Source organism: Mycteria americana, chromosome 3 (genome assembly GCF_035582795.1).
Source record: "Mycteria americana isolate JAX WOST 10 ecotype Jacksonville Zoo and Gardens chromosome 3, USCA_MyAme_1.0, whole genome shotgun sequence".
NCBI classification, from domain to species: Eukaryota; Metazoa; Chordata; class Aves; order Ciconiiformes; family Ciconiidae; genus Mycteria; species Mycteria americana.
The window spans coordinates 88,539,600-88,567,027 of NC_134367.1; the positions used below are offsets into that span (position 1 = coordinate 88,539,600).

The window sequence follows — 27,428 nt, forward strand, 5'->3', positions numbered from 1 at the left end:
ATGTTCAGTGGAATCCAACAGGAGAGGAGGTGTGAACAGGTGCAGGGTTGCTGACGGAAGGGGAACCAGATGGAAGGAGCCAGAGCCAGTTTATTTAAAGGAAAAGACAGAAAACACTGAAAGGCTGTGCGATCAGTGGCTAAAAGTGTGCATGGAAGAAGGTAAAAATTCACAAAGCAAAACTGCACAGTGGGATATCTAGCACTTAACATAATGGTAGTAATTTGTGAGTTTCGTTTTAAAGTTGCTATTGAAATACATTTCTCCCTCACTCTTGGCAGCATAAAGAAGAGAGATTTATAACCTGACCAAAAAAAAAAACCTCACCGAAACCCTCAACTGTTATTATTTCTAATACTAATGTACAGACAGTTACAATCAGGATAATACAAAAATTATTCCACAGTTGACCGAACCAATAAAAGGCATATAAGGCTGGATTTTTATTTTTTAACTCACCTGTTCATATCTAGCTCCTGTGATCTGTGGGTAGATAAACATGCTTTTTATTGGGATGTTTCTGTAATATCTAAGCAAATCAACAACAGTCAAGTACAATGTAATGTTAGCACAGTATTTCTCGTCTTTCTTGCTTTTGGTCACAAGTTTGTCAGTTTGCTGGAATATGTGGTATCTTGTGGTAGGATGGGGGAGAAGTCTAGCTTGCCCCAGATCAAATTCCCTCAAAATAAAATATTGTCTTTCAAATTGTCATCCTGAAGAACACTTTGTTCTGTCAAATTGTTCTGCTTCTCCTCAAGCTGTTCATGTGAGGCTTGGTCCTTTGGAGGCAGAGAGAACTGTTCCTCAGTTCTTCTCAACTTCAGCAATAGTTGGGGAGAGTTAACAACTTCAAAGCATCAGGCCTATGGTAGCCTAACTGCAGGTTGCATGTCCAAACCTAATGTCTGTGAAAAATGTAGGTTCAGCAGTCATTCGTAGTGCATCTGTGATCTACTGGATCATTCAGCTGTGTTGATCTGATCCGGATCAGGTGTGACCACCCAGTCACTTTCCTTTTGAATTAGCTAGAGCATGCAATGCAGTGTTTATGCTGACTTTATGCCAGCTGCAGTAGGACAGATGATACCTGATTCAGCATAAAGCTTGCTGGTACAAAGTTAACGTACCAAAAACATTGGGTTTTTGAACAAATTTAAATTGGCAGAGCGAGTTCACAGCAGATCAGGTATCTGCGTCATTTAGCTGCATCATTTTTTGATTCAATAGTAGGAGCCTGACGGTTGGATTTACTGTATTAGCAAGCTGAACCTTGGAGTACAGAGTTATAATTGTTTGAAGCTGGTCTAAGCCTATGTGGCCGCTGAAAAGGCAAATCCCTAGGGTGGTAATATGTGACTGTCTGACCACATATTGCCAGGCCCTTGCTTGTGCTGACACTGGGAGACAGGCACCCATAAGATCAGGTGGTTCAGGGAGTCAATCAGTTTGAAAAAGAATCATTTGCTCTTGAGAATAAGTTGCATGAGTGCTAACTATAACAGGATGAAAAGAAGGACTGCACCTTATACTGGCAATGTCGCTTTAGACTGGCTTAAAACTGTCCTGAAGCTGCATCGTAAGAGATTGCTGGTGCCAAATTCAAGAATCGCCATAAGTCAAGAATATTACTTCTTTATTTTAAATATAATGAAAGTAATTTAACTAACTTTGTGTACACACAGTAAATGCCTGTAAAAATCTTCTGTGGTAAGAAAACATTTCAACATTCAGCCATTTGTAAAAGTGGCTTGTGGAACAAAGATAGAATATTCCAGAGAAAGGGGCGCAGTACTATGAAGTGCTTACGGCTACGTACTGAGACTTCACAAAAACCACTTCTCACGTTGCATCTTCCCATGCAACTTCTATTCTGTATGTAATTGTTTATTTCTATAGGGACTTATCAGCCAAATAGTTCACAATCTGATGGTTATAACCACTGCAGGATAGGTGTTTACTTACAAGGTACGTATCTTGCTGGCATGTCTTATAGATGTGCCAGAAGAATCAGATTTTGGTTCTAAGTTGGTAAATTTGACTTAATACAAAGTGTGAATTACTGTTGGAAACACTTTTTTTCTTCTCTAACAATGAAATAGAGGGCAGTTGATAATATTTAGTTGGGACTTGGTATACAGAGAACCATCCAGATTGAAAAGTCGTTATTGTCTACGTTGAGGAACTGGTAGTTTTCTGTATAGATCTTTTGAAGGGAAAACATGAAAAGAATAAAATCATGTTATAGGCTAGGTGTTTGCAAATTCTTTCTTTTGAAGTGAGTTAAGAAATCCAATCCTTTCATTTTGTTAATAGATCTAGTAGATAGAAGTAGAGATGGAATATACCACCAGTTGTATATATACTGAAGTTAACTATATTCAAACTTCTTTATAACACTCTCTATCTCTCAGTTCCTGTGCCCTTACAACTTTCATCTTTCTCATGCCCATCAATATCTCCAGTTAGTGGTAGTTTTGAAGTAGTTTCCAAGTACAGCAAGTACTCAAAATAGAGTAGGAATCTTTTCATGCACAGCCATTAATGTATAATATCTGCTGATGCTTCAGGTAAGGTGTAAAGGGCAAAGTGGAAGTTTTAGACAGCGTTTTATTGTTTCTGTAGACCTCCTCATATTATATGAAGTACAAATATATATACAAGTTGTAAGGTGGTTCCAATGGTGTAGCTGCATTCTAAATAGAGAAAGCTGGCAAAAATTTTCAGTGGGAACAAGAAAGTCATATGCACTAATTTCCATTTCAGCAAAATTGAAATTCTCAGAAAAAAACAGAATGTAGTATAACAAGTTGACATTATTTGGATTCTGGGAATGGGGATACAGTTGGGTAGTTCTTTGCATTGTGGGGAAAATAGCTTTAAACTAATTTGTCAAATAATTGTAGTTAGTCTCTTGACAAAGTTGGAAATGTGGACAGAGCTTAATCTTTTCTTGTTTTCTCCCCCAAAATTGTTTCTTGCATTTTGAGGTGTTTTTGTGAAGTAGTAGTAGCCTGGCAGAGCTGTCTTTTCCAGTCTTTTATCTCAGGTAGGGTAGTAAAAAGTTTTGTGTGGTTGGCTCACTAACATACTTTAAAGATATTTCTACTTTCAAGTTATTTCTGTAGCATCTTCTAGCCTTCCAGATCCATATTTAAAGAGCCGAATCAATTTGAATGCTTAATTTTTTTACCACTTTTAAACCCTTGACCTTTACATAACTTTTCTAGTTGCTTGTAGTAGGTTCTGCTTCACATGGTTATGAGAAGAAAATTCTGACATTTCATTATTTTAGGAAACTCTCTATATCTCTCAACTAATGTAACTAGGCACCTTACACTGTAAAAACAAAAAATAAGATTAAAAAAAAATTTTTTTTTAAGCCTCAATTCTCATGAAAAGGACCACATGCATCCTTAACAATGGTGCAGTCCTCCAGTTCTACCAATTAAATTAACAATTAGGTCTCTGCAAAATTTGACCATGCAAATGTAGATTGTGCTGAAGCTCACTAAACACAGTGTGCTGGCTGGGGCACTTTCCAGAAACTTGAGCTTTCTGCTGAGAAGACCTGGCAGCCGGCTCCAGAATCAGCATCCGGTCAGCTCCCAGAAACAGACATAAAGAGCAACTCAGTGGGTAATTCCCACAATGGGATACAGGAAGGGCAATTTTTCAGCTCCTTGGAGAGGTTTAAAGAAATGACCTGATCATGATGCTTTTAAAAGGTATTTCTACATAATTCTTGCACAAGCAGCACATGTGCCTCTTTTTTTATTTATTTTTTGACATAAGAACATTCATTTCATGCCTCTCCTTCTGCCCTGTAAAAGCACCAAGAGCCATAAAATCCAGCCAGTCCAAACATGCTGTGGCGGATTTATACATGCACTGAAAAAATCAAAACCTTTATTACAAAAAATGGGATGGCAAAAAATCTACAGTGTTTTATAAGGGGAAACCAGGAAACACTGTCCAGCTATGTCCTCAGTCATAGCAATCCTAGGTATTAACAAGGGCCTATTAGATGGAAATACATAGGCCCTACAGAGGAAGATAACCAAAACAATCAGTGCTAAACAAAAAGCTCCTAGAAGCCTGACTTGAGGGAAAGGGAGAAATCTTGTGACCCTGAGTCTTATTATTGACTTGATCCAAATGTATGAGCAATGTACATGCTCTAGAGCTCTCTTAATTTAGAAGGTGTGGAAATTAATAATTTTGAATCATAGCTACACTTAAAACCAGCATTTACTTATTTACCTGCAGAATTTGGGGTCTTACTGTGGTGTATTTCCTTACCTAAATGTTTGAAAATACTAAGACTTCAGATAGCATAAGATAAAACTCTGTAAACAGATTCTCCATTATAAATACCTGAATAGGATACTGCAGTGCTGATAAATTGAAAGGCAGGTCTGAAAGCAGTTTTAGGAGTTAGAGAAATAAAGAAAATTATTTAAGACTATTCCTGGGGAGAATGACTTATTGGTAAATTGTATTTTTTTTTATATTTGCAGACTAACCTTTAGAGTTGTCTGCTGACCTGAAAAAAAGAGCCCTTATCCTTCTGTGTATGACATACTTATGAAGATACATATGGAGGACAGAGGGAAGAAATTTGCGAAGTGTTCTGACCCAACATATGATTTTATTCTATATACATTCTTTTATGACCTTTATCATTGTGGTATTTGAATGCTTTCTGATAGTAAAGTAAGAGACTGCAATCATTTTTCTTATGTTTCCCCTTACAGAATAGGGTAGGTATTATGACCTCTTATTTCAGGTTTTATTCATTTTTTTTACGGTGAATGTTGCTGTGTGGGTTTTTTTTCCCTGTAGCCTGAGAGAAGAGCAAGGATATATTCTGATTTTCCATTCTTACCTTGACACTTGTTGTTGAAATAATAATATGAAATAACCTATGAGAAGTTGGTTCAGAAAGCTGCTTGTAATGGACAGTCCACTAGACCTGTATCATGGAAGGCTTGCAAAGTAGACTGCATAAAACACGTAGGCTTTCAAGTCCTATTTTCAAAAGTGTTCTTATTGATTTGAGTGCCCGCAGGCCAGATTTTGTTAAATATACCGAGAATTAAGTGCTTGGATACTTTCTCAAAACTGTTTTTCCATTTGGTGTATAGAAGCTTGTGCTACACATTTATTTTCAAAAGTACTGGGAGAGGAAGCCCATTTCCTCTGGAAGGGCCGAGGGAGCCCTCAGCTGAGTGCTTTCCCTCTTCTGACGGGATCTGTTGTGCTGAAGTTCACAGTGCTGGCCCACTTGGCTACCTGTTGTCTGGGAAGAGGTCGGTGCTCAACCACTGAGGCATGTAGTAAAAGCATCAGTGTTAGGCTCGACTGGTCCTCTTGCTGCCCAAGTATGACTGGTCATTATTTAGACCAACAGTTGTCTTAGTTCAGATACCTCAAACGTTTGGAACACTAAATGCCTTAATAATTTATGAAGTCCGGTTTAAAGTAAGTATATATGAAAGCCTAAAATATTTTATGATTACATTTTTAACTATAATGAATAAGAAATGAAGATATCAAAAATAAGGTTATGATAACTTCTTGTGTGCCACTGAACTGAGATAATTGCTAGAGTATTTTAATTTGTCCAGTTAACTTCATAGCCCTTACTAACGGATCCATTAGCTTTTTACAAAATGCCACGTTGATCTCATGGAAAAATCAAATAGTCAATATAGGAAGCATGGTTGCTTCATATCATAGCTGCTTTGTCAGAAGATTTACTGGCGACCTCCAGCCAGAGGCCTAATTCTATACTTGAGACTCATCCTGTATTTTTTCATTTTGTATTTTTACTGTTACCAAAGCAAAAAGAGTCTTGCAGAAATACCTACTATTGGACTGCATTGTGAAATTCAAAGTTTTATCAGTCTAAGTTCTGGTTTTTTACAGTCAAAAATTGATGAGCTATTATTTATGTCAAATATGACTTTCACATCACTAGTCTTTATATCCTTCCTTTTTCTTTACTGCGAAGCCATTTGGCATAGAGCAGTCTTCTATTGAAAATGGATCTGTGATCCAGTTTTTGTTTGTTAGTGGTGGGAAAGGGGTTTTTTTTATTAAGTTGGGTGGCTCAAATTCAGTCAGCTTACTTTTATGTTAGCTTTGAGGTCAATGTGAATTTTCACTTCATTTTCAGCAAGGATTTTTTTAAGGTTTGCAAGTTATGGCAATCTTGTTCTTTTTCCTGTGCTATAAGCTACAGTTTACTGTGCCCTTTGTTTTGTCAAGAATATTTAGAAAGCATAGCTTTCAGTCACTGCAAACCAATATCCAGTTCATTGAGATATGTGAACAAGTTAAATAAGTAGGCTGCTTTGGCAGCCGTAACTCAGGCTCAAAACAATCAGTGTTTAGAACTAAAATCACTCTGGAAAAGGGCTCAAGGAGAGCTTGAGCTTGCCTCTGTGTGAATGAATCTTTGGTTGCTTCTGACTTTATGGCACAAAAATGAAAGTCACCATGAGTTCAGTGCTTCTGCTTTAGTAAAACTGATCAATGTTATGGCCAAATCCAGAATTATTATCAGATAGGCATTTATTTAGTGTTTTACAATGGATACTATGTGAAAGAACTATAATTTTTGCTACTATCTCCAATTTTGATTCAGTGTTTGCATTCTAGTAGAGAACAGGCTGCTGCAGCCTGTCCCCTTTTTTTGATACCTATAGATGATGCTTTTAAAAGTTCTGGTACAATTCATCTTTAGCTGTCATTTCTGATTCAGATCTTACCTGTGTCATCAAAATTAGGCTGTTGTTGCTTTGCTTTAGTCAATATGAGAAATTCTGAAGTTTTTGTAGGAGGAAACTCCTGATATCTTAACACTAATGCTAGAGGGGTGTAACTGTTTCCTTCTGTCTCCAGTCCATAGCTTTTCTTTTTCTTAAATCAAGCTCCCCTTCTTTCACAATTCAGAGTAATTGCAAATAAGCAGCCCGTGTCAAACCTTCTAAAACTCCTGCAGTATTTGCTGGTTGTAGCAAGAATGTTACCGATAGTTCCTGAGATCTGTTGGGCTGCCTTCTGCATGTTTTATCCATTTTTTGGTGGTGGTGGTTTTTTTTTTTTTTCTTTTTTCTCTATGTATGTAAAATGTGTTGGGGAAATTTTCTGTAGGAGGGCAGAGAGATTGAACTTAGAGAGCAGGGCAGGTGTCAGCTCAAGGTGTGGGTGAAAGACTTGCCACTCAGTTTAGACAGCTTTGGCTCCAGGAAATTTTTTCATTCCTCAACAGTTCTGGGCACCTCAGATACTGCACTTTATGTGGCACTGGATGTGTCTCAATCCCAGCATTTTCTAGGTGCTAAGATTGAGACTAGTCAGCTACCCTTCTGTGTAAGACTTACCTGTGTTTTCCTAGTCTTATAGTTGAGCTTTTATCCACTGTATAAACTCATCTATTTTCATCCACCCCATACACACTTCAGCCATAGGGAACTCACCATGCATCCATGGTTTCTGAGCTCCTGCTAGTTTGCTCTCTACAGTAAAGTAGCACAGGTGAGTGGCTTTTTTTGGATGGGTCCCCTTAGCAAGAGAGTGTTTCTGGTGGCAGCAGATTCTCCATTTATTTTGAACTTGCCCGTTAGCATGTGTTCGACAGGAGGGACCCTAGCAATGAGAAATGGACGTTTACAGGCTTGCCTTGGTAGCTTGAGCTGTGCAGCTTGATACATGCTGAAGGCTACCCCCAGCAGAATGCTGGCCAGCCAGCTGTGTGCCAGATGACAGCACAGCACCCAACTGCACACAGCCATCTCAAATGAGACACTATTAAATAAAATACTGTGCTACTGCCACTTCCTTTAGCTGAAAGTGTCTGGGGGATGTGTTAGGTGCCGGTGTGTTTTTTTGAGCAGTGCGGTGCTCATGACAACTGTCTGAAGGTAAAAGATGTTTGGAAGGGGGGAAGGGGTTTAAATAGACTGGTTCTCAGCAAATACAGAAAGATTTTTCATAGTAATGCTTTCCATATTTGGAGCTTACACTTAGGAAATGTGCAAGCATCACTCCTTAGGATAGCCCCAATATGGTTACGAAGTAATTCTGAGAATGATGTGATAAAGTGCCGTTCAACGTATGAAATTTCCTTGAAAAATGTGCTTTGTTTCCTTAATGCTATAATATTCTTGCTATCTAAATGTATTCTCTGTGTCAAATCGTTCTCAGTCTTACCTCAGAAAAAACTGCCTGTGATTTCAAAGGGATTTTTGCCTAAGGTAGGGCTTGCAACATCAGGACCAGGAATTAGTGTAATGTGACCCACCATTTGTATTGCTTTGGGGTAAATTTAAGAGAGAAGATTTAACATTGTGTGTGTCATGCTGAGATATTGCAATATCTCGGATGGGTTATTAGGCACCAATCCAAAGGTTAAGTGCAGCAACCACATGAGATGTGGCTTTATCCTTACATGATCTATGCCCGTGTTCTGTTTTGTAGTCCCCTGAAATATGTATTATCCCTAGAATAAAACAACAAGTTTATAAGACTTTATTGAAACCTATCCCAAGCTATTAAATGTAGTTTCAGTAGAAAAGTGTGTGCATATATGTCATCTGAAATCTAGAAATCAATCCTTGTAATGTGTGTACTCACTGAAATTTTGAATCTGGATCCTAGTGTGCACCAGATAAATATTCACAACCTTTGGGAAAGTCTAGATATGAATTTGCAGTTTAGGACCTTTTCTAATTTATATGCATGTATCTTTTTGGGGTTTTATTTTCCATGCTGTTTTTGCTTGGCTTGCATTAAATAAAATGCTTCAATGGAGTGTGGTAGTCTAGCATTTGTTTTGCCTCAGGAGTAGATTGCCCCATCTTGCATATCTGGTCAAGTAAATTGCTCTCTTGCTTGCATACTTCGATAACAGCACTGGGCTTTAGACCTTCCTGTACAACCCCCCGGTGAGCAGAACCACAAGGGGCTGGGCCTGTGTGGTGCTAACAGTCTTCTCTATTGTAATGGATGCATTCATCTCCTATTTACATAAATTAATAGTTAAAACTTGTTTGGTTGCTTAAAAAAACTCATTAAGCTTTCAGAGTAGCTGTATTATGAGCACTGTGGCAATCACTCCCATTGACTTATCTCCTGCTGGTTCACTGGGAACCAGTCCATCTCAGGGTCAGGTCCCTAAGCTTCATTGCAGAATTAAATAAATAGCATTTAAAAGAAAATGCAAATAATCTGTTCAATGCAAAGTGGATGTTGGGGAACTTCCTTATGAGAAAGAAGTCGTGTTTAAAATTTTTAGAAATAAAATTATATTTTTGTCTGAAAGGCTAATTGTCACTCAGGAAATAGATAATATTTTCTATCCATTTTCTACTAGTCACTGGAGAATGTTTGACATTGTAAGAGAAAAAGGTCAGTTTGTATAACCTGAAGTGGGAGGGGAATGTTTAATGTGAAAAGCTTGGCCAGTTGGGGGTTTTTTTGTTATTATTAATTGAATGTTCTGCTTTGTGTTTTTAATTTATCATCTTGAGTATATGATTTTTATTTTTCTTTATTTCCTATTTGGGTTTTTCTGTAGATTGGAGAAAGAGAGCATTCAGCAAAGCATTAGCAATGAAGCAAAGGCCCGAGCCCTTCAGGCCCAGCAAAGAGAGCAGGAGCTGACACAGAAGATGCAGCAAATGGAGGCCCAGCATGAGAAAACTGGTAGGTGGTAGGGAAAGATTAGAGCCTGGGCACTCACTCACAAGCCAGGCCCACGCCTTACTGTGAAATGACATCAGGAACACCTGTAACCTTTGGCTGGCCGAAGGGAGCAGATGCTAACTACACCGGAGATTCCGAATTACATATTAGTTAGCGTTTAAAAGAGAAAATGGAAAGTATTGCCCACTGTCTGTTGATTTCAGAGTGCTGCTCTCACATCTGTTGCACCATCTGGATTATGAGTTTATTTACCTGTGTTCAAGAAACGTAAAGCTGAGAGAGACCACAACAAAGTAGAAAAACAAAGGGCTTGTTTTTGGCTGGATTTTCAGGCACACATGTTATATAAAGAAAATAGCATCAGAAGCTCTGCGGGAAATGCTCTGAGCTTACAGTTAAAGTCTCCTGAATAGCATTGAACAGTTCCCACAGTACACACATTATAGCTACTCTAAAAGCTTAATGAGTTTGCTTCGGCATCCAAACTGGAGAAAAGCTTTAGCCATTAATCGGTTCTTAATTCACTGTCGCAGCTGGATGTAATTCACTGGCTCCAAATTGATATGTTCCTTTATTTAATCTTTGCAGCCTCAAACATTTTTAGCATTACCATGTACCCCCCCACGCACCCTCAATCTAGAAGAAAGATGTTTAATCCCTTGCATACTTCAGGTTCTCATAATAGGAGACTTCATTGCATTGACTTAGCTGATCAATAACTTCTAACCTTTAATCTGGAAGCAAAATGGGTTTTCCAAACAAACAAAAAAAGCCTTATGTTACTGTGAAGTATTATGCCAACAACATTCATAAAGGTGCATATTCTAAACAAAAAAAGAAAATTTAGAGAGGAAATCTCTAACCCCTGAGCATGGAAAGAAGGAGGAGCTTCAACTCTTATGGAACATGGTATATTCATATGTTTAATAAAATACCATTTTTACCCATCAGTCCTGCAATACCTTTAGAAAAATGATACAGCCTGTATTAATCCTAAGCAGTGTCAAATAATACCTGAGGTAGCAGGCACATTTACATCTGACATCTAATTTTCTGCCTTTTTTGCATCATTATCACAGTACTAGAGGATCTTTCCATGTGTTCAGGGAATGCAAACAGCTACGTTATGGCTGCTCTCTACACAGTAGGAAAAGAAAAGAAGCTCTCAGAATCGTTTTTCCCTACTCTAGCCAGCACATCTGCATATGACCAAGTGTAATTTTGCACAAGAGATATTTACCCTCCTGGTGCATAAATTGTCCCAGTATACAAAAAGGAAAAACAGTAAGGCTGAGTTTGTTTTTATATATTTCTAGTAGAATTAGAAAGAGTTGAAACTGATAGTCATTTATTATGTACATAAAGAAACCCTTGTGTATTGTGACCCTATAAGTATACAAGGAATTTGGGTAACAATGGTCTTTCTCTGAATGATATTGAAAGCAGAAATCAAGAAACATAATTTTGCAATATCTTCCTTTAGAAATAATAAAGGTGCTTGATTTCTAGGTCACAAGTTTTGGTGCAGCCCAAACTCATAGTAACTGAAAATTAATTTATAAAATGGTTTCACTGCAACTGTCACTGGACAATAAGTCTATATCTTATCATTAAAGAGAAAAAAAATACGTTAATCAGAGTAAGCTCAGGACACAGTAAATAAAATAACTGCTTTTTTAAGGAGAGAATGAAAAGAGTCTACAGTGTCAGTGTCTGGGTTGCAAGTGTATCCTCTGCACCAGTTGAACAAGCAAAAGGCTGCTAAAGCGTGGCTTGCCAATTTTATTCCTCCCAGAAAAGTCAATGAACTTCCAGCTAAAAAGCAAAACCACCAGATTAGATATGTAGTCTTTATGGTGATTCTTGTCATGCAAGACCTGATTCAGTGGCAACATCACTTTAACACTTTAGGTCAGCTTATTCTGACATATAGCCTTTATTTGGTGAATGATGATGTTATAATTCCATGTCCAAGTAGCTGAAGTTTAAAAAACATTCCAAAACCAGAAGGATCTAGAGGAAAGAAGTTAAGAATATATAAAGTTTTTTCTAAATTATCTATAAATTTATATAATTGTAAAATAAATTTATAGTTTTATAATTTCATAATTTCTAGTAAATGAACTGGATTCATTGCTGACCTCCCAGAATACATTCATAGCAAAATTAAAGGAAGAATGTTGTATGTTGGCAAGGAAGTTGGAACAAATGTCAGAAAAATACAGGTTAGTCTATTTTTCTTATCCTATCCCTTTTACTATTAGGACATGCTTTTTTTTTTTCTTTTAATATTTTTTATTATTATTCATCTTGTCCCAGGTATTACACATCATCTCAATATAATATGCCACTTAAGATATATGGATGGATTTTTATCCAGGGTAGTTCTAATTTTCCACTTTTCAGATTATGTTTCTGGCTGTTACTTCAAATTTCTTAGACAATTCCAATGTAAAAATTGCATACTATTTTCTTCCTGATCTTCATATTCTTAATATGAAAAGTGGAAAATTGTTAACAGAGCTACAATTTGAGTTTATCTGAAATTATATGAAAAATACTAAATATTTAAAGTTCTCAAAACTGTAGGCTGTTGGTTTAATTATTTACTTAAAGCTCCATTCACAATACTGCACACTGAATAATTATCTCTGAAATAATTGTCATCAAAATTGCTTGTCATTGAAGCTCTGATTCTGCTGCTGCTTGTTATGTGGTGCTCTTGTTAAAATCAATAGCAGGTCTAAATAGAAAACCATTAAAAATTCAGGAATAGAACAAAACCTGGAAGCTATTTAAAAGTTCTATAGGACAAGACTATCTTTTAAAAAAAAAATTATGGATTTTGTAGTTCTGTGCTAGTAAATAATTTGATTTTACATGTTTAAGTGTAAAAATAGTCTCTGTTGAAACTTTCTGCAGGGTTCATATTTAGAGTAGTGAACGGGACTTAAGTGGTGAGTTGGCATTCTGCAACTTCTGTAAATTTCATGCAAAGTGAATTTGGTGATTAAGAGTAGGATTCATCTCTCATGGCTTATGTGAAGTAAGGAAAATACTCAGCAAAGATAAAATTGATTTTCAAGATAGGATGCTTCTTCTGCTGGGTGGATTTAATCATCCTGTTGAGGTAACACAACCAGGGCAACACTCATTCAGGGAGAGAGCTCATTTTTCCCAGTATTGTGTTTCCAGGAATGGTCAAAGGAGAATGATATAAGTAGATGACAGATAGATAGATAGATAGATAGATGGAATGGTCAAAGGAGAATGATAAAAGTAGATGACAGATAGATAGATCAATCGATCGATCTATATAAAAAATATATGATGCTTCCCACAGGTACTACCTCCTCTGCCCATCCTACTTTCCACTGAATAGAAAGTGCTGACTAGCTGTTAAGTGGCTGAAGCTGGGAGATGAATCCCATCGAGAGTGTTTGGGGGAGAAATGAGAAACTTGAGGAAATGTAAACGATCTTCCCTTGCAAATGTTGTGGTGGTACTTGAGAGAGAAGCAAACAGAATTTTTCTTCTGAGAAAGCAGAGCTCCTCTGCTAAAGTAATACAAAATCTAAATAGATTCAAATCATATTATTATTCCAGCAATAAAAATGCACACAGACTTTGTTGCTAGAGCTCACAGTCACAGACTAGTAACTGTAAAAGGATGAAAGAAAGACAGAAAACATACTGTGAAAACACATTATTCTCTGAAAATAAATACTAGAGATTGCCAAGTGTTTCTCCACCTAGCAGCATTAGCTGACTATGTCAAGAACCTGAAAAAGGGAAAAGGAGCCCTCTTGGATCTCCAGAAAGTGGTATATTTTGCACAAGAAACAGTATGGAAGAATGTATGAAAGCAGTTCTGAGAAGTGGCCCTAAGCTTGAGCCTGCCTTCATTGGAGTGGGAGCTGCTGCAGTCAGTAACAAGAATGGAGAAATAGGTAGGGACAAAGAAAGCATGTGAAAATGAGAACAGAAAGGTGGAACTGGAGATGGTGGAAAATGAAAAACTAATAGATGGCTTCAGAAAGTGATGTGATCAGATGCAGAAAATGACTTCGGCAAAGTTTTAAATGCATTAGCATCTATATCTTTCAGTAGCACCTCTCCGAAAGGCAATCGTCATGCTCATTGTCACTGGGTGTAGTGTAAAACCACAATTCTGGGACAGAATGCTGTAGCTTTGTCTTCTGAAAAAAAGCAATCATTTTTGGAAGATTTTATAACTTAGTTCTCATGTACGTTAATAAAAGCAGATCATGAAGCAGTGGTATGCTCTATTTGCATGGAAAATATTTTTTTTCCATGTTTTTGATGTAGTGGCCTTATCATAAACTGAATTTTGGACCTGGATGTGTATTTTCTTGCTATACTTCTAGAATCTTTGTGCCTTAATTTCCATGGGGTTAAAAAATAATGGTATACTAGCAGTACCATTATTTAAATGGTAAAACACTCAAGCTTTTTTAATAACAGATGCAAGAATAAGTTTATGTAACATTTTGGGGGTCTGGTGGGAAGTAAAGGGCCCATTTGTAGTAAGAGGCATTTCAAATTTATCTGTGACAACTACATATTTGCACGATTTAAGTGAACACCTCTGAATTGCACATATATTTTTATATTTAATACAGGTTTTCTGAGAAATCTAAACTGCAGTTTTCTTGTTTATATGTAAGCTGGAACCATTTTTGTGAGCTAGCCCCTACATAGGATTAGAAAAGCTTCAGAAAGACAATGTCAGACAAATTATAAACCCCTCAAGCTGTGCAGGAAGAAGATAGTGTCTGTGAAGGTTTTTGTATGCATAGGCATGTTTAAAAATATAGTCCTTTGTTGATTTCTTCTCTGTTATTTTGTTCTTTTTTTTTCTCTGATTGTCACTGTCTGAGTTTCTAGGTTGTAGATTAATGCTTAACACTACCCACTGTGTATTTGTGATTTGCGTTTTGTAATTAAGGGGAACAATGGGAGTCCATTGGGTCTCGTTATATATAATGGTTGGTTTAATTTGTTTCACTTCTATCTTGTTAATTGTAAATTGATCATTAAGATTTGAATTCTAATCTGTCACCAGGGTTGTGAGTATTGAAGCTAGAGCAATGATCCTGGTTTTAATCACTGATGATGAGAAACAAATTTTATAATTTTGGTACATATTGCAGTTCATATATTTTAACACTGTATTTTATGGTGTTATAAATATTGTTAAATGACTTTTAGTGTAGTTTTACTGTTTGGACTATAATGTATAAATTATATTACTGGTTTGGCAACAGTAGGCATCCAACTGTGTGAGTTTAATTGAAGTAAAGAACACACACCCGGCTGAACTATTTTTCTGCATGTTTGGTTGACTGCAGTCATTGCGCTCAATACCAGGAGTGAAATGTTTGTTGAAGGTAGCCATACGAAGATGTGAAACAGTCTGTCTGAAGGATCAGTCATTAAAATTACATGCAACAATACTCTGTCAGCACAAAATATTTTAGAGCATGTATTTAATTGCTGTCCAAGTAAACAATTGGTTTTAAGAGTAGGAAAAGGCAGTGCTTAAAAAGCGCTGCAATGAAAAGGTAGTTCAGAGGAGTGAAGGCAGCATTGCCACCTTAGTGTTCAAAAATCAGCTCATCCTAAAAATATCCTAAGACTGACTTTGAACTGTGACTATTTAACATTTGCTGGTTCTTTGCCTCCAGTATTTGAATTTTTTGGAGGAACCTGTTTTTTTTTCCCAAGACTCTTCCAGCAAAGATGGTAGATAAAAACTTAAATTTGTTTTTAAATAGAAGTTGAGGCTTTCTTGGTAGTTGAACGGATCCAGAAGTATAGAGGGTTTTTTGAATTCTAGTTGAATTCAAATTGAGGGTTGTCCCTATCCTCCTCCCAGTCATCATCAATTATTTTCAACATAGTGACAAGTAAATGAGACTTGGCAAAATCTATTACCCATCTACTTAGAAGCATGCATTTTACATTTTCATTTTCATGTGACGTCGTAGCTTTGCTCTGTGCAGTTTCGAAATGATACTGATTTCATACAGGTCTTTTGAGTCTATCAGATCTCAGAAGCACACACAGATACCTTAACATGACTGTATGACTTGTGGGGCCGGCCTGAGTCTGCAGAAGTGCAACTCCATGCAGAGTTCAGCTCAGATGGCTGCACTCCAGATGTCTGCATGCTTCAGTTTCTTCTAAGTCCACCACAGCTTACTATTCTGTCTGTCGGACCCAGAGCAGCTCTTGTGGAGCAACATCAGCATGTCCGTGCTATGTCTTTTAGTTGTTCTGGATCCATCAGATATAGTGCTTAGTGCATAAATTTTTCTAATTTACCTCTGTCCCTGGCATTACATGTGGGCTATCTCTGAAGTTCAGGACTGTGCACTTTGACACCTGCCCCCCTCTCTCTCCTGTCCCTGCTGTGACAGCTTGGGAGCAGAGTGATTCAGAAGCATTTATGCAGACCTGGTCCTGCCCCTGGCTGGGTGGAATTGTTACTCCTAGTATAAATGTGCTGTCACGTTCAGTACAGTTGTTCAGGCTTATTACAATTATGATTGGTGGTTGTTTTGTTTTGTTTTGTTTTTTAAACCAACAGTTTTGAAGTTATTTAAATATCACATAGAATTAACTGTTCTATCTTAATCATTGGAAACTGAGGTGGATGAGTGGTATATTTAAAGATGCGGAGTGATAATGAAGGTTTGTCAGATAATAATGAAGACTCTTGGTGTGCAGTCTTGTATTGGGACCGCTGTTCTCTCTTTAATGCCGACACATGTGAACCTTTTAACATTGACCTTAATAGGTATTCTGCCCTTCATATGTGCTGTCCTCCAAAGTTTCAGTGTAATGAAATACTTGAATCCGGGTGGTCAGACTCTTAGATATTTACTTGGAAAGGACATCGTGTAAATAATATTTTAACTGGAACGAAGTTGTTTTTTTTTTTTGCTGAGTTCAACTGTAATTACAAAAGAGGTGTTTTAGGAGAAGAGAATGCAAGTAACATGGTTCAAAGCATCAGGCATTTAGAGCTGTATTTTAGAGATTAGAGATCATGCTACTCATGTTTTCAATGACTTCAGTACTTTCTTGTGTTTCATTAATTGTAACTTTCAGTAGCATTTTTGTTTTGGTTGATTTGAATCCCTTGATCTTTCCAGAAAGACTTTGGGCACCTTCAAATGAGCTGGAGATTAATAAGTCCCTTTAAAACTTTGAGATTTTTACCACCTTGGAAGCTGCATCTGCTGTTTCCCTGAATGAGACAGCAACATATAAGTACAGAAGAAGAAGCAGGATCCTCCAGTTGGGAAACCCTACAAACATGATAATTTACAGTATTCCCACATGGCAAATGCTGTTGTTGCATTTTGCTGTCAAAAAAGGAATGCAATCTTGAGTTTAGTCCCTGTTACCACTTGGTTGGGCTTTGTAACGTCAGGTCTCTGTTGAGCTGCTCTGCAGTGGACCTTTGCTTTTATCCACTGATTGTCTTTCTTACAGTATCAGGTACAGACTGCGTTCATACTGTGTGATAACAATTGGTCCATCTGACAATACTTTGTTAATGCTGACATTTAAGTTACTAGTATTTCTGATAAATGATCGGTGTAAAAATTTGACTTCAGTTACCTTCCTATAACATCCTGCCCGCTGTTACGTACCTGTCCAGGAAACTCTTGGGCATTTAAGTTTTGCTGTACAAATACATCAGCACAATTCTGATGTATTTGTCAGTGATGTTCCTTAATAGAGCTGTAACTCCCTATCTAAATTCAGTTACACACAGTCTTCTTCCAAAGTTTCCCCTGCTAAGTTCTTTTAGATTCACAGATGATATCATGTATTGTTCTCTATTTAAACATGAAAAGATTATGTTGTCATTTCCAGATTTGACTTGTCAATGTAACAACATGTTTTTGAGGGAGGAGTATTCCTTCCCCCCTGCACTTTGTTGTATTTTTCAGAATGTCAGTTGTTGTTGCATTCTGTAACAGCCAGGAAGGTAAAGTATCTTTCTGCTGTAACTGCAGCATGTTTAAGTTTATGATTTAAAGATATCTCTGAAGCTTTTTAACCTCAAGATCTGGAGTGGCAGATGCCATAAAACAAATTTGCTTGCTTTTGATTCTTACTTTCTGATGGTATAGCAGATTCTGACATGTTCTCATTAACCTTTTCCAAAGAGTTAAACTGTACAAGTGCATAATGTATATTTTATCACAGTTTAATCTGAGATCTTTTCCTGATATTAAGAAACAGCTCATGCCTGTTTCTCCACGGGCTGATGGTTAGAGATGTAGCAAGTAGCAGTCCCAGGTCATTCCTGGATCTGGTGTCTCTGCTCACCCGTGAAGAATAAGAATTGCTAGAAGTGACTAATTTTCTTAAAGGCTGCACCGAGTTTTATGTAGATTAGGGTGTGCCTGTATGATTTGTCCCTTGTTTCTTAAGGTTTATTAATTTTCCTCTTAATGTGTTGGGTTTTTTTTTTTAATCTGTGTAATGGTATTCTGGGCATATTAGGTTAATAAAGTTTCTAAAACAGTACCACTATTGAGAGTTCAACCTGTACAGTGCAGTAAAGGTTGAACAAGTTTTTAGTAGCCATTTTTTAAATTAGATGTTAGCTTTTACTAATAAAGAACTTGAAATGTGTTTTCAAAATGCTGGCCAAATTCTTGCTTAACAAGTATGAATTTACATTTATTGATCTTATTTAACATCAACGCATAATGCCAAATGACATGCCTGTTTAAATTAGGCTGAAATTAGCATACCCAACCTATGACTGAGTGATTGCCATTGGCATATTTACCAGATACCCTTCAGCATCATGTTCTTTTGTCTTAAGATTATTTGAAACAGTGTTTTGTTTCTGTAAGTTCTAGTAATAGCCTGTTTATGCATTACATATACATGTATGAAATTTTATAAATGCTGAAGCCACATATTGATGGCACGCTGCAGGATGAAATCTGACAACATCCATCATCACTGTGTTTTACTTCTGTAGATCTGAAGTCAACCAGCTTAGTCAGGAAAAAGAGTATCTTCATGGCAGATTGGAGAAGATGCAGAAACGGAATGATGAATTGGACCAACAATGTATCCAGCATGGGATAATGCATGAGAGGATGAAGTCGAGGTAGGAGGTCCTGTTAATCTGTCAGTATGTGGTATGCTCTACTGTACCTGTTGTGTTGTGTAAACATAAAAATGACACTAGGTTGTTTGAAAGTAATATTCTTTCCTTATGAAAATGACCACCCCTTCCCCCTCCCCAGGCATTCTGTCAAGTTTTTTTATAGCATCTTTTGCTTGTGCCATTTTGGATAAATAAAAGGAAAGCTTGAACAACACAGTCTTCCAAAGAATTTAAGCCTAGTACATATGTGTGTGGGCTGCTTCGGCTGTTATCTGCTCTAACTTGGATGAATTGTCTTGCCATATAAAAAAAAAAAGGGGGGGGACGGGACGGGGAGGAAAGAGAGAGGAGGTTATTCAGTAATATGAATGTAGAGTACAGATGTGGATTCCATAAAGCCACGTAATAGGTGTATTTTGTAGTTTTACCATCTTACCTTTCTCAGTAATATTTAACTTGTACAAACTTGTATAAACAGACAAATCTTACTGAAGATCTTAGTAACCAGAGAACTATTAACAGCTTCCAGGCACCGCTAGTCTTTTCAGAGAAGCAGCGACTTCCTCAGGAAGAGCTGGGAGCAGCTACAGCAAGACTAGTATGGAATATTTCCACCGATACCAATTGACTGTTCTGGCCAGAGTGTCCAGACTGATAATGCCTTGTGCTGTGATTTGGATTAGATGTCCTTAAAGATCACTGTAGAGACTTTTCTTTTTGGTACGAGAAAGTTCATCTATGCTCTCTTGTTCTGTTTTCCACTCCACATTCAGTGCAACAGGCATGGGGAAAGAGCTTAGGCATGGTTGGGGAGGTAGAGAATAAAGTAGGGAGATGACTGAGAGACAACTCTGCAAACCAAATCAGCCAGGCTACCAGGCTCTTGTCAGTAGTAAAAGGCAAAATGAAGTTTAATTTCATTTGGACTAGATGTTCCTGGGCAAAATTCTGTTTGCTTCTTTTGACCACTGACCAGCTGATAAGAACAGAACTTGCATGTATGGAAGCAGCCAGTCTTGCATGCTCATTTTTTTTTCAACTATTGTTTTTTTTTTTTTTTTTCTGCCATCTCTTCGTTCTCTGTCCATATCAGCTTGTTTCTTGCAAGCTCTCCATACATTCTTTTCGGTTGTCCAGACCCCCTTCTTTCCTCTTCTTTTTCAGATTTCTGTCTATACCTCATCCTGTTCTTCTGTAACCCCGGATTGTCATCATCTGTTGTAGCTCAGAGAACAAAGAAATTAAAAATGCTACGACTGTGTCCCTGATCTATGTGACCACATAATCTTTCCGTTCATCTCACCTCCCTTTTGGTTTCTTTACTTGTGGTGGATTCTTATCATATGGGGGACATGCACTGAGGAATCAGGGATACTTTCGGGTGGGGGTGGGAGGTTGGGGTGTTAAATCTCCCCCCCCCCCCCGCTGTTCTTCTGTAGAATTATTAGTATCTAATTGAATTTAAGACTGCTTTGTAAGTTTTTAGGACAGCCTTTCCTCTGTCAGAACCAAATAGATCTACTGGAAAATGTTGCTCATTCTCTGCTGCAGCAGCAAAGATTATACACTAGAAAAGGTTTAAAGCATTAATCCAGAACAGAAAAGTGGTTTGAAAGCAGAGTGGTCATGCTGCAGTCAGTGCCTTACCTGCTGCTGCTGTTTTGCTGACAACAAGGAGAGAAAACAGGACAATGATAGCATGTCTTATTTAATATTTTAGAATACGTAAATATGGCAGAGATTATCAGGTATTTGAATCATGAACAGTATACTTTACCAGCATTTCAAGAGGGTCTCTTTTAACATATTTTTAATTATGATCTTGCACTATATTCATTTAAAATCCAGGTAATAAGTGACAAGCCTGATATAATAAACTGCTTTAAAAATTCAGTATAATCTAATTTTAGTTTCCATGTGAATACTGTAATAGATTTTCAGTATCAGTTCCCAAATGCTATAAATTGGCTATGAAGTATTCAGATCTAGGTGAAGAAAAGCAGAAAGTATAACTGCTACAACAAATAAATCTCCCAGTTCCTTATATTTATGTTGAAGGACCTCCACCATATAAAAATAGTGATTTTTCTCTTATGACTTTGAAAATAGAGATCTGACTATGCTCTTTAGTAAAGGCAGAAGAACAAATAATAATGTGTTTTGCTTCAGATTTTAATCCATCACTCAGATACTAATAATCACAACAAAATAATGTTAAGGATCATTACTTCTTAACACAATATGTTTCCCCTTTGTATGCAGCTACAAATAGCACTGGTCTTTTTGAAACACAATCCTGCAAAGTGGGTTCCTACCTAATTTTCTATCTGTTGTTATTCTGGCTCTCTTTAGAAAGTTTCTTGTATCAAAATGATTTTGACTTAACTTGGGACCTAACATTTGCATTTGAATAATAAGGAATTGTGACATTTGTTTAAGAAGAAATCTCTGTCACTACTTGTGTTCTTCTAGGAGAATATGACAGGCCCGGATATAACTATTTTGTGGAAGGAGCAAGATCTAATTGATCAATTGGATTTTCTTTTAGAGCAACAATATTTTGGTGATTGTGATAGTTGCATTCCTGAAAGTGAACAAGATAACTCTTTCTTTGCCATTCCTATCTTTATGTCTGAATATGTGCTGTATATGAATATAATCTGAAATAACATAAAGCAGGTTTAAAAAAAAGATTACTTTAAATTGCTATCCATAAAGATTATTTTAAATCAGTCTTTTCAATGCAATGCAAATATCCATCCCTTTCAGTGTGTTTTTGCTCAGTGAAATACAGCGTTAAAAGAAGTAATGTCCATCAAATTGTATAGTTGATGTACACTATTGGGGCAAACTTGGATTGAAAGATATATGGTTTGCAGGACTAGGGTGACACGTTAAGACTGCAGTAGAGCTTATGAAGAGATGTTCATTTAATGTTGTTAACCTAGCAACCCTGTGGATCTTCACTTTAGATACATATATGACTTTTTTACATTAGTTTGTGCTTTTTTTGATGTTTTTTACAGTTATGTACTTTTCATTTTAGACAGTGATTTGTTTAGCTAAGTAGATTATCTCAAAAGTATTAATTAACATGACATAGGGTCACTGATGTGCCACTGGAAGTGAGCTGGTCAGCGTGTGTGACTTTATTGGTCTGAATCTTGGAGAAATAAATTCTTGTCTGTTATGTGGCAAAGAGCATATTGGTAGAAATTTTCAACCTGAAAGCAAATTTTATTATTAAATTCTTCAAATTCCCATTCTGTAGATCTGTGTTCATAGTAGAAATTAGCAGGTGGCAGAAAATACAGAATTTCTTATAAGGCAGCTATAAAGATAGAAAGCAAGCCAAGAATAAAAAGAATATGTAGCAAAAATAAAAGGTTAAACTAGCCTTCCATTTTCCTTCTGTGCTCCACTCCACAAAAAATAAATAGATTCCAGAGGAAGGAAAATCCAAAATCAAATTAACTGGGTAACTATATGCATAATGTAGGTTCATCCTCTCCTTTATCTGTTTTCAAACCAAATTCCAAGGCATGCATTTTCACCTCTGTATTTAGACCAGTTCTGTAAATGCAGAGCCACTTTCTCACAAGCTCTGGTCTCTTCCGATTTGGGGAGCAAGAAGAAAAAGACAAGAGTCTGCCTAGATCTATTGTTGGAACACATTTATGAATAAGTGTATTCGTCCAAGCTGCCATGGGTCCGGATTTCATCAGGCTATTTAAGCTTTTACTGAACTTAGTTAACAACTCTTATAGGTACAAAGTTCAATTATGGCTTTTTCTTTTCTGCATCTGTTCTTTTTCTTGTAAAGCAAGCATTTGATTGTAAGTCATCTATTTAGAGCATTTCTTCTGTGGACAGCCAGTGTCTAAAATGGGAAGCATTTAATTTAATATAGCTAGCTCTTTTCTGTGTACATTTCCTGCTAAAGACCCAGATGATGTGTGGAAATACAGCAAATATGGAGTATTGTCTTCAAGTAGGAGAAGAAAATCCTAGGCAATTGCTTTCCTTTTTTCAAGATGAGCCAGCCGTGCCTTTACTTTTTATCAAGCAGCAAAAAAGAGCATATGGACAGTAGTTTGTATGAAGTATGAGGCTCTTTTGAAATATTTTTAATAAAACACAAATTTAGAAGCTTCTAATGAGTCTTTTCCAAACATTTTTCCAAAGTAAGTTCAGTATATGGGATCTGGGGCTATGAATTTTCTCTAAAACTTCAATTTTGGTGATTAGGGTTGGTACTACTGTTATTTTTGCTGTAATGCGTGTGTGATCACTGTCCAATCTGTGTAACATTAACAATAATAATACATTTTATGCAAATTTGTATGGGGCGCTTTGTTGTGGTAGCTTTTGGGGGGTGACAGTGTTGCATGTATTTCGACCGTATTTTTGGTAGCTAAAGTTAAAAAGAAGAGCCTACAGGACTGGCAGTTTGGGGCAGATGTGTGTCTATTCCTCAGGCATCGGTGGTTGTAAGTTAACTATAAAAATGTTACAACCATCTGTGTAACAAGACGGCAGAGATCTGCTCTTGCCTGTTACTATAAATAAGAAGGAGATTTGTTTGACTTCATAGACATTGGATTTATAAAGACTATATGTGTCAAATTGTAACTACGTGCCATGTTGCTGAGATGTGTCTGCAGCCAACTACCTGGGGTGTCTTCCCCTTCAGACATTCTAGTGTAGTGCAGCAACTGTGCAGAAATGTCTGTATAGCACAACATGTGACAAATTATATTTGTTTTCTACCTATGGGGAAATGTATGATTTTATGGATAAGCTTATCTGGAGGAGTAGCTAAAATGGATTCTTAAATGGACCACTCAAGGAGTTAGAGAGAAAACGTGACATTCAGTTTGACAATTATTTTAAAGGGTTTTCCCACCATTAAATTTATTTTTTGTTGTTGTTAGTAACTGATAGTGTATGAGAGACCATGTATGCATGAGAGAACACATATATATGAGAACTGAGACATATATATATATTGAGAATATACCAGCAGTTTCAAGTAACTGATACATAAAATCACAATAGCTGGTTTGCTGTCACTATTACACTTCTGAATAGAGATTTTTGATTTTTTTGGCAAATCTCCAGTAGAACAATTGATTAAAATTATTTCCTGATAACTGGAGCAGTGAAGTTGCATTTAAAATTTTACATTTTCTTCCTAAAGCTCTTGTACATTTTTTTGTGCGTGTGTGTTTTCAAGAAATAATGATGAGTGGAAGAACTCAGTTTTGATCATTACCTAAAAGACCTTTATTTTTTTTTCCAGTCCAGTTCATTCTTTGTTGAATATATTGTCTTCCTTATTTTTATTTTACTGATAGGTTAGTATTTTTTTAAGTAACAGTGAGGCAATTGGTACTATCTTTTTACTAGACCAATCATCTGTTCTGAAATGCAATTATAGAATAAAATGCACTATATTGTGGCTTTTTAGTTTAAAATGTGTTAATTTTTATATTGAAATTAGAGATAAACTTATATAGTCTCTATAACATTTTTGATATTAAAGTTGCCCCAGTGTTTAAAGAGCAGTATGCTCCACTTTTTCCTGAGCATCATTATTCATACCCACATATCTTTGGTGCGGTTTCACTGTAGTGGGATTGCTATAACAGTTGGAGATAGTTGTTTGTATAGCCTTTCACGCAAGGAGTTTGTAAAAAGTTTTGTGGTCACTGTGTCCTGCATTGCAGTGCAGCCAGGTAAAGCTCTCAGCTCTGTCCAGAATTTGGGGTTATCGCTACTACTTAATTTTTTATTCTGATTTAATAGACTCACATTTTAGGTTGAGAAACGTATACTCCAGAGAAGTACTATTAGGAAATAATCAATGGATGATGTGCATACACTTACAGGCATATACATATATATGTTGCAAATCCTGTCAAGAGTCTGAAAGTGTATTTGGCTTTTGTTTAATGTTTGGGTGTTTGCAGACAGTTCACATGGTCTGGAATAGAAACTGGATGTTCAAAATCTCTCCCTCTCTCTTCCTCTCCAGTTCACTATTTGTCTACTTACTATATATATGTTTGTCTATTTTTTCCCCCTTTCACTTTAAATAGATGTCTATATGTACTGTGTATATAAATGCATATATTATTTATGCTTTTATATGTATAATTTTCCCATTCTAAATAGTTAATAAGTTATATAAGATTATATAAGCCTCCAAATACTGTTTTTAAAGATTTATTCCCCAACTAATTTAAGAGTAGACATATAAAACAAAAATTACCTTAGTTGTTAGAAAACCTGAAAACGTATACCAAGAGTGAAATACAGGGTCTTCAGGAAACGCTGCAAAATAGTATGCAAATAAGTTGTTAGCCGTCTTAAAAAGCAAATGACAAGCAGAGGGAAATATCACACCCAATTTTCAGACAGATGTTTGGGGAACTTAATAATGTTCTGTAAGATGTATTCTAGGTCACTGAGCACTGTGTTCCTCTACTGCAGCTATCACTAAGTGTGCGCGTGTATATAAAATCTATATACTTTTAGGTATAGTTTTTATATGTATATTCCTTTGAGAATGTATTGAGCTCCTTTGCAAAAGTCATTAGGCCTTGCTGCACCAATTTGGACAACTGTTTCCAGCACCACTGATCTTCTGATTGGGATTCTTCTTATTTTTGGTCTGAATTTATTTGTGTTTGGCTTGTACCTACTTGTCCTTGAGCTAAAATTGGAGTAAGTAGTTCTTTTGTTCTGCTTTTATTTTATCTGCACTGATAATACAGATAATTGTAGACAATGGTTGTATCTATTCAGTCCTACTTCTGATTAGTAAGTGAAGCCTTCCTCTTTTGTTCTTCTTTTTGCAATAAGCTCTCCATCACCTTCAGTTTTCTGATTGTTGATATTTTTTGAATACGGGCAATCAGAACCGTCTACAGGGTGTTGGATGAGGGCATTTGAAAATCTCACGTGGTGGAATTAATGTATTTACTGGAAATTCCTTGACTGATGGATCCTTTTGGACAACTGCATGATATTGGCAGCTGATAATCCTTCTCTATCCAAGAGGTGCATCCAGGACCTTTTCATCCCGAGTAAATTCAAGTTGTTAAGAAAGACTTTTGCTATGAACTGAAAATGCATTAAAAGTCCCTCGTGTAAGACTTTGTACTATAAAATTTCATCCCATTTCTGCTGTTCCAATCTTCTGAGTCATCTGTTTCTTTCTGTGCAGTATCCCAGACCTTCTCTAAGCTGATGACATCTCTTAAATTGATCAGCCCACTCCCACTTTTTGTGCTGAGTCATAATTCAAAATATTCAAAAATCTGTTTAAACTTGAAGAAATCCACTTTATAATTCTTCCTCACCTTTAATTGTTCCTGTTGGCTGTGTTCTTTATTTTAGTCAGTTACTTATCAACAACAGCTTAGTTAGCAATTGCTGATGGGGCATGATATTTAAGGTTTTGCTGAAGTTAATGTAGGTAAGATTTATTGCATTTCCTTTATCAAAAAATCATCTGTCAAAGAATTTAGGATTGATGTGACAGAATCTGCTTGATCTAACTTATGTTTCAGTTTCTCATGTTTTCCATTTACCTTCATGTCCTTATATATTCTTTTTCCTTCAGAATTTGTTGTAGGCTTTTCATGCATTTGAAGTCACGTTAATAGGCTGATAATTATCTGAATTACCTTCTTTAAGGATTAGTTAATGCTGCATCTGTTTTGATTGCCTAACAATATAGTCAATGTGAGGAAGAAGGTGTAGAGGGGAAAATGACAGTGTCTGTGTTCACTTTGCACATCAAGACAGCTCACCACCACAATTTCAGTGTTTTAGAAACTGGAGAATAATATCTGGGAATGGTATACCATAAACTTGGGGGATAGTCGAGGCCTCAGAGAAAAACTAGGTGGAAAAATAGCCAGGTTTGCTTGCTTCTGTGTTGAAGAGCTATCAACACTCTGAGTAACACCCCCTCTGCTAAGAGTCTGGTAATTGTCCACTCCTGAGAATATCTTCTACTCTACTGCTTTGATGTACCTCGCCTTCTCCAAAACAGACACAGGGATAGTTTTTATTCATGCCGTTAACTTCTGGGAGTCAAAGCCTTCAGCTCGCTAATAGTAAGCTTGTGTTCTTGTCTACCGGGAATGTAAAAAGCCCTGAAATATGTGTGACATAAAACAGCACAACATAAGGTTCCAGGCTGTTCTTGTTACTTTCTGTTGTCAGCACAGTTGTTGGTTTTCAAATTTAAATGTTAATTTAGCATTAACGAAGAATTCTTGATTCTCTCCTCTAAAATGGAGGTGGATAAAGGTGATGTCTTTGACAGCTCAGCCCAGACTCTCCTTGATATGGCAAGATCTAGAAATGCTTGGCCCTATGCAGATCATCACAGTGATGCTGAAAAAGATGTGCATCGTTGGAGAGAAGTGTACCCATGGTTTTCCAATGAAATCCCATTTTATTCTCCTACATTTGCTACAAACCTGCAACTGTTTTAATTTTGGTTGGGGCTTGCTTCTGGTGGTGACAT

At 36.7% G+C, this 27,428-nt stretch overlaps 2 protein-coding genes across 7 annotated transcripts in view; one reads left to right on the forward strand and one right to left on the reverse strand.

Annotated features, from left to right (window-relative positions):
- The window catches only part of AKT3 (AKT serine/threonine kinase 3), a 284,305-nt gene that overhangs the window by 62,154 nt on the left and 194,723 nt on the right, over window positions 1-27,428 (reverse strand). The window lies entirely within an intron of this gene.
- Window positions 1-27,428, forward strand: part of SDCCAG8 (SHH signaling and ciliogenesis regulator SDCCAG8) — a 118,778-nt gene that overhangs the window by 57,854 nt on the left and 33,496 nt on the right. For 5 of the 6 annotated variants that reach the window (XM_075496018.1, XM_075496015.1, XM_075496016.1 and 2 more), the window contains 3 exons: window positions 9,587-9,714; window positions 11,831-11,939; window positions 18,752-18,883. In XM_075496018.1, coding sequence (XP_075352133.1) covers window positions 9,587-9,714; window positions 11,831-11,939; window positions 18,752-18,883 — 369 coding nt within the window. The remainder of the gene's footprint in view (window positions 1-9,586; window positions 9,715-11,830; window positions 11,940-18,751; window positions 18,884-27,428) is intronic. The other variant, XM_075496020.1, reaches the window with a different exon arrangement.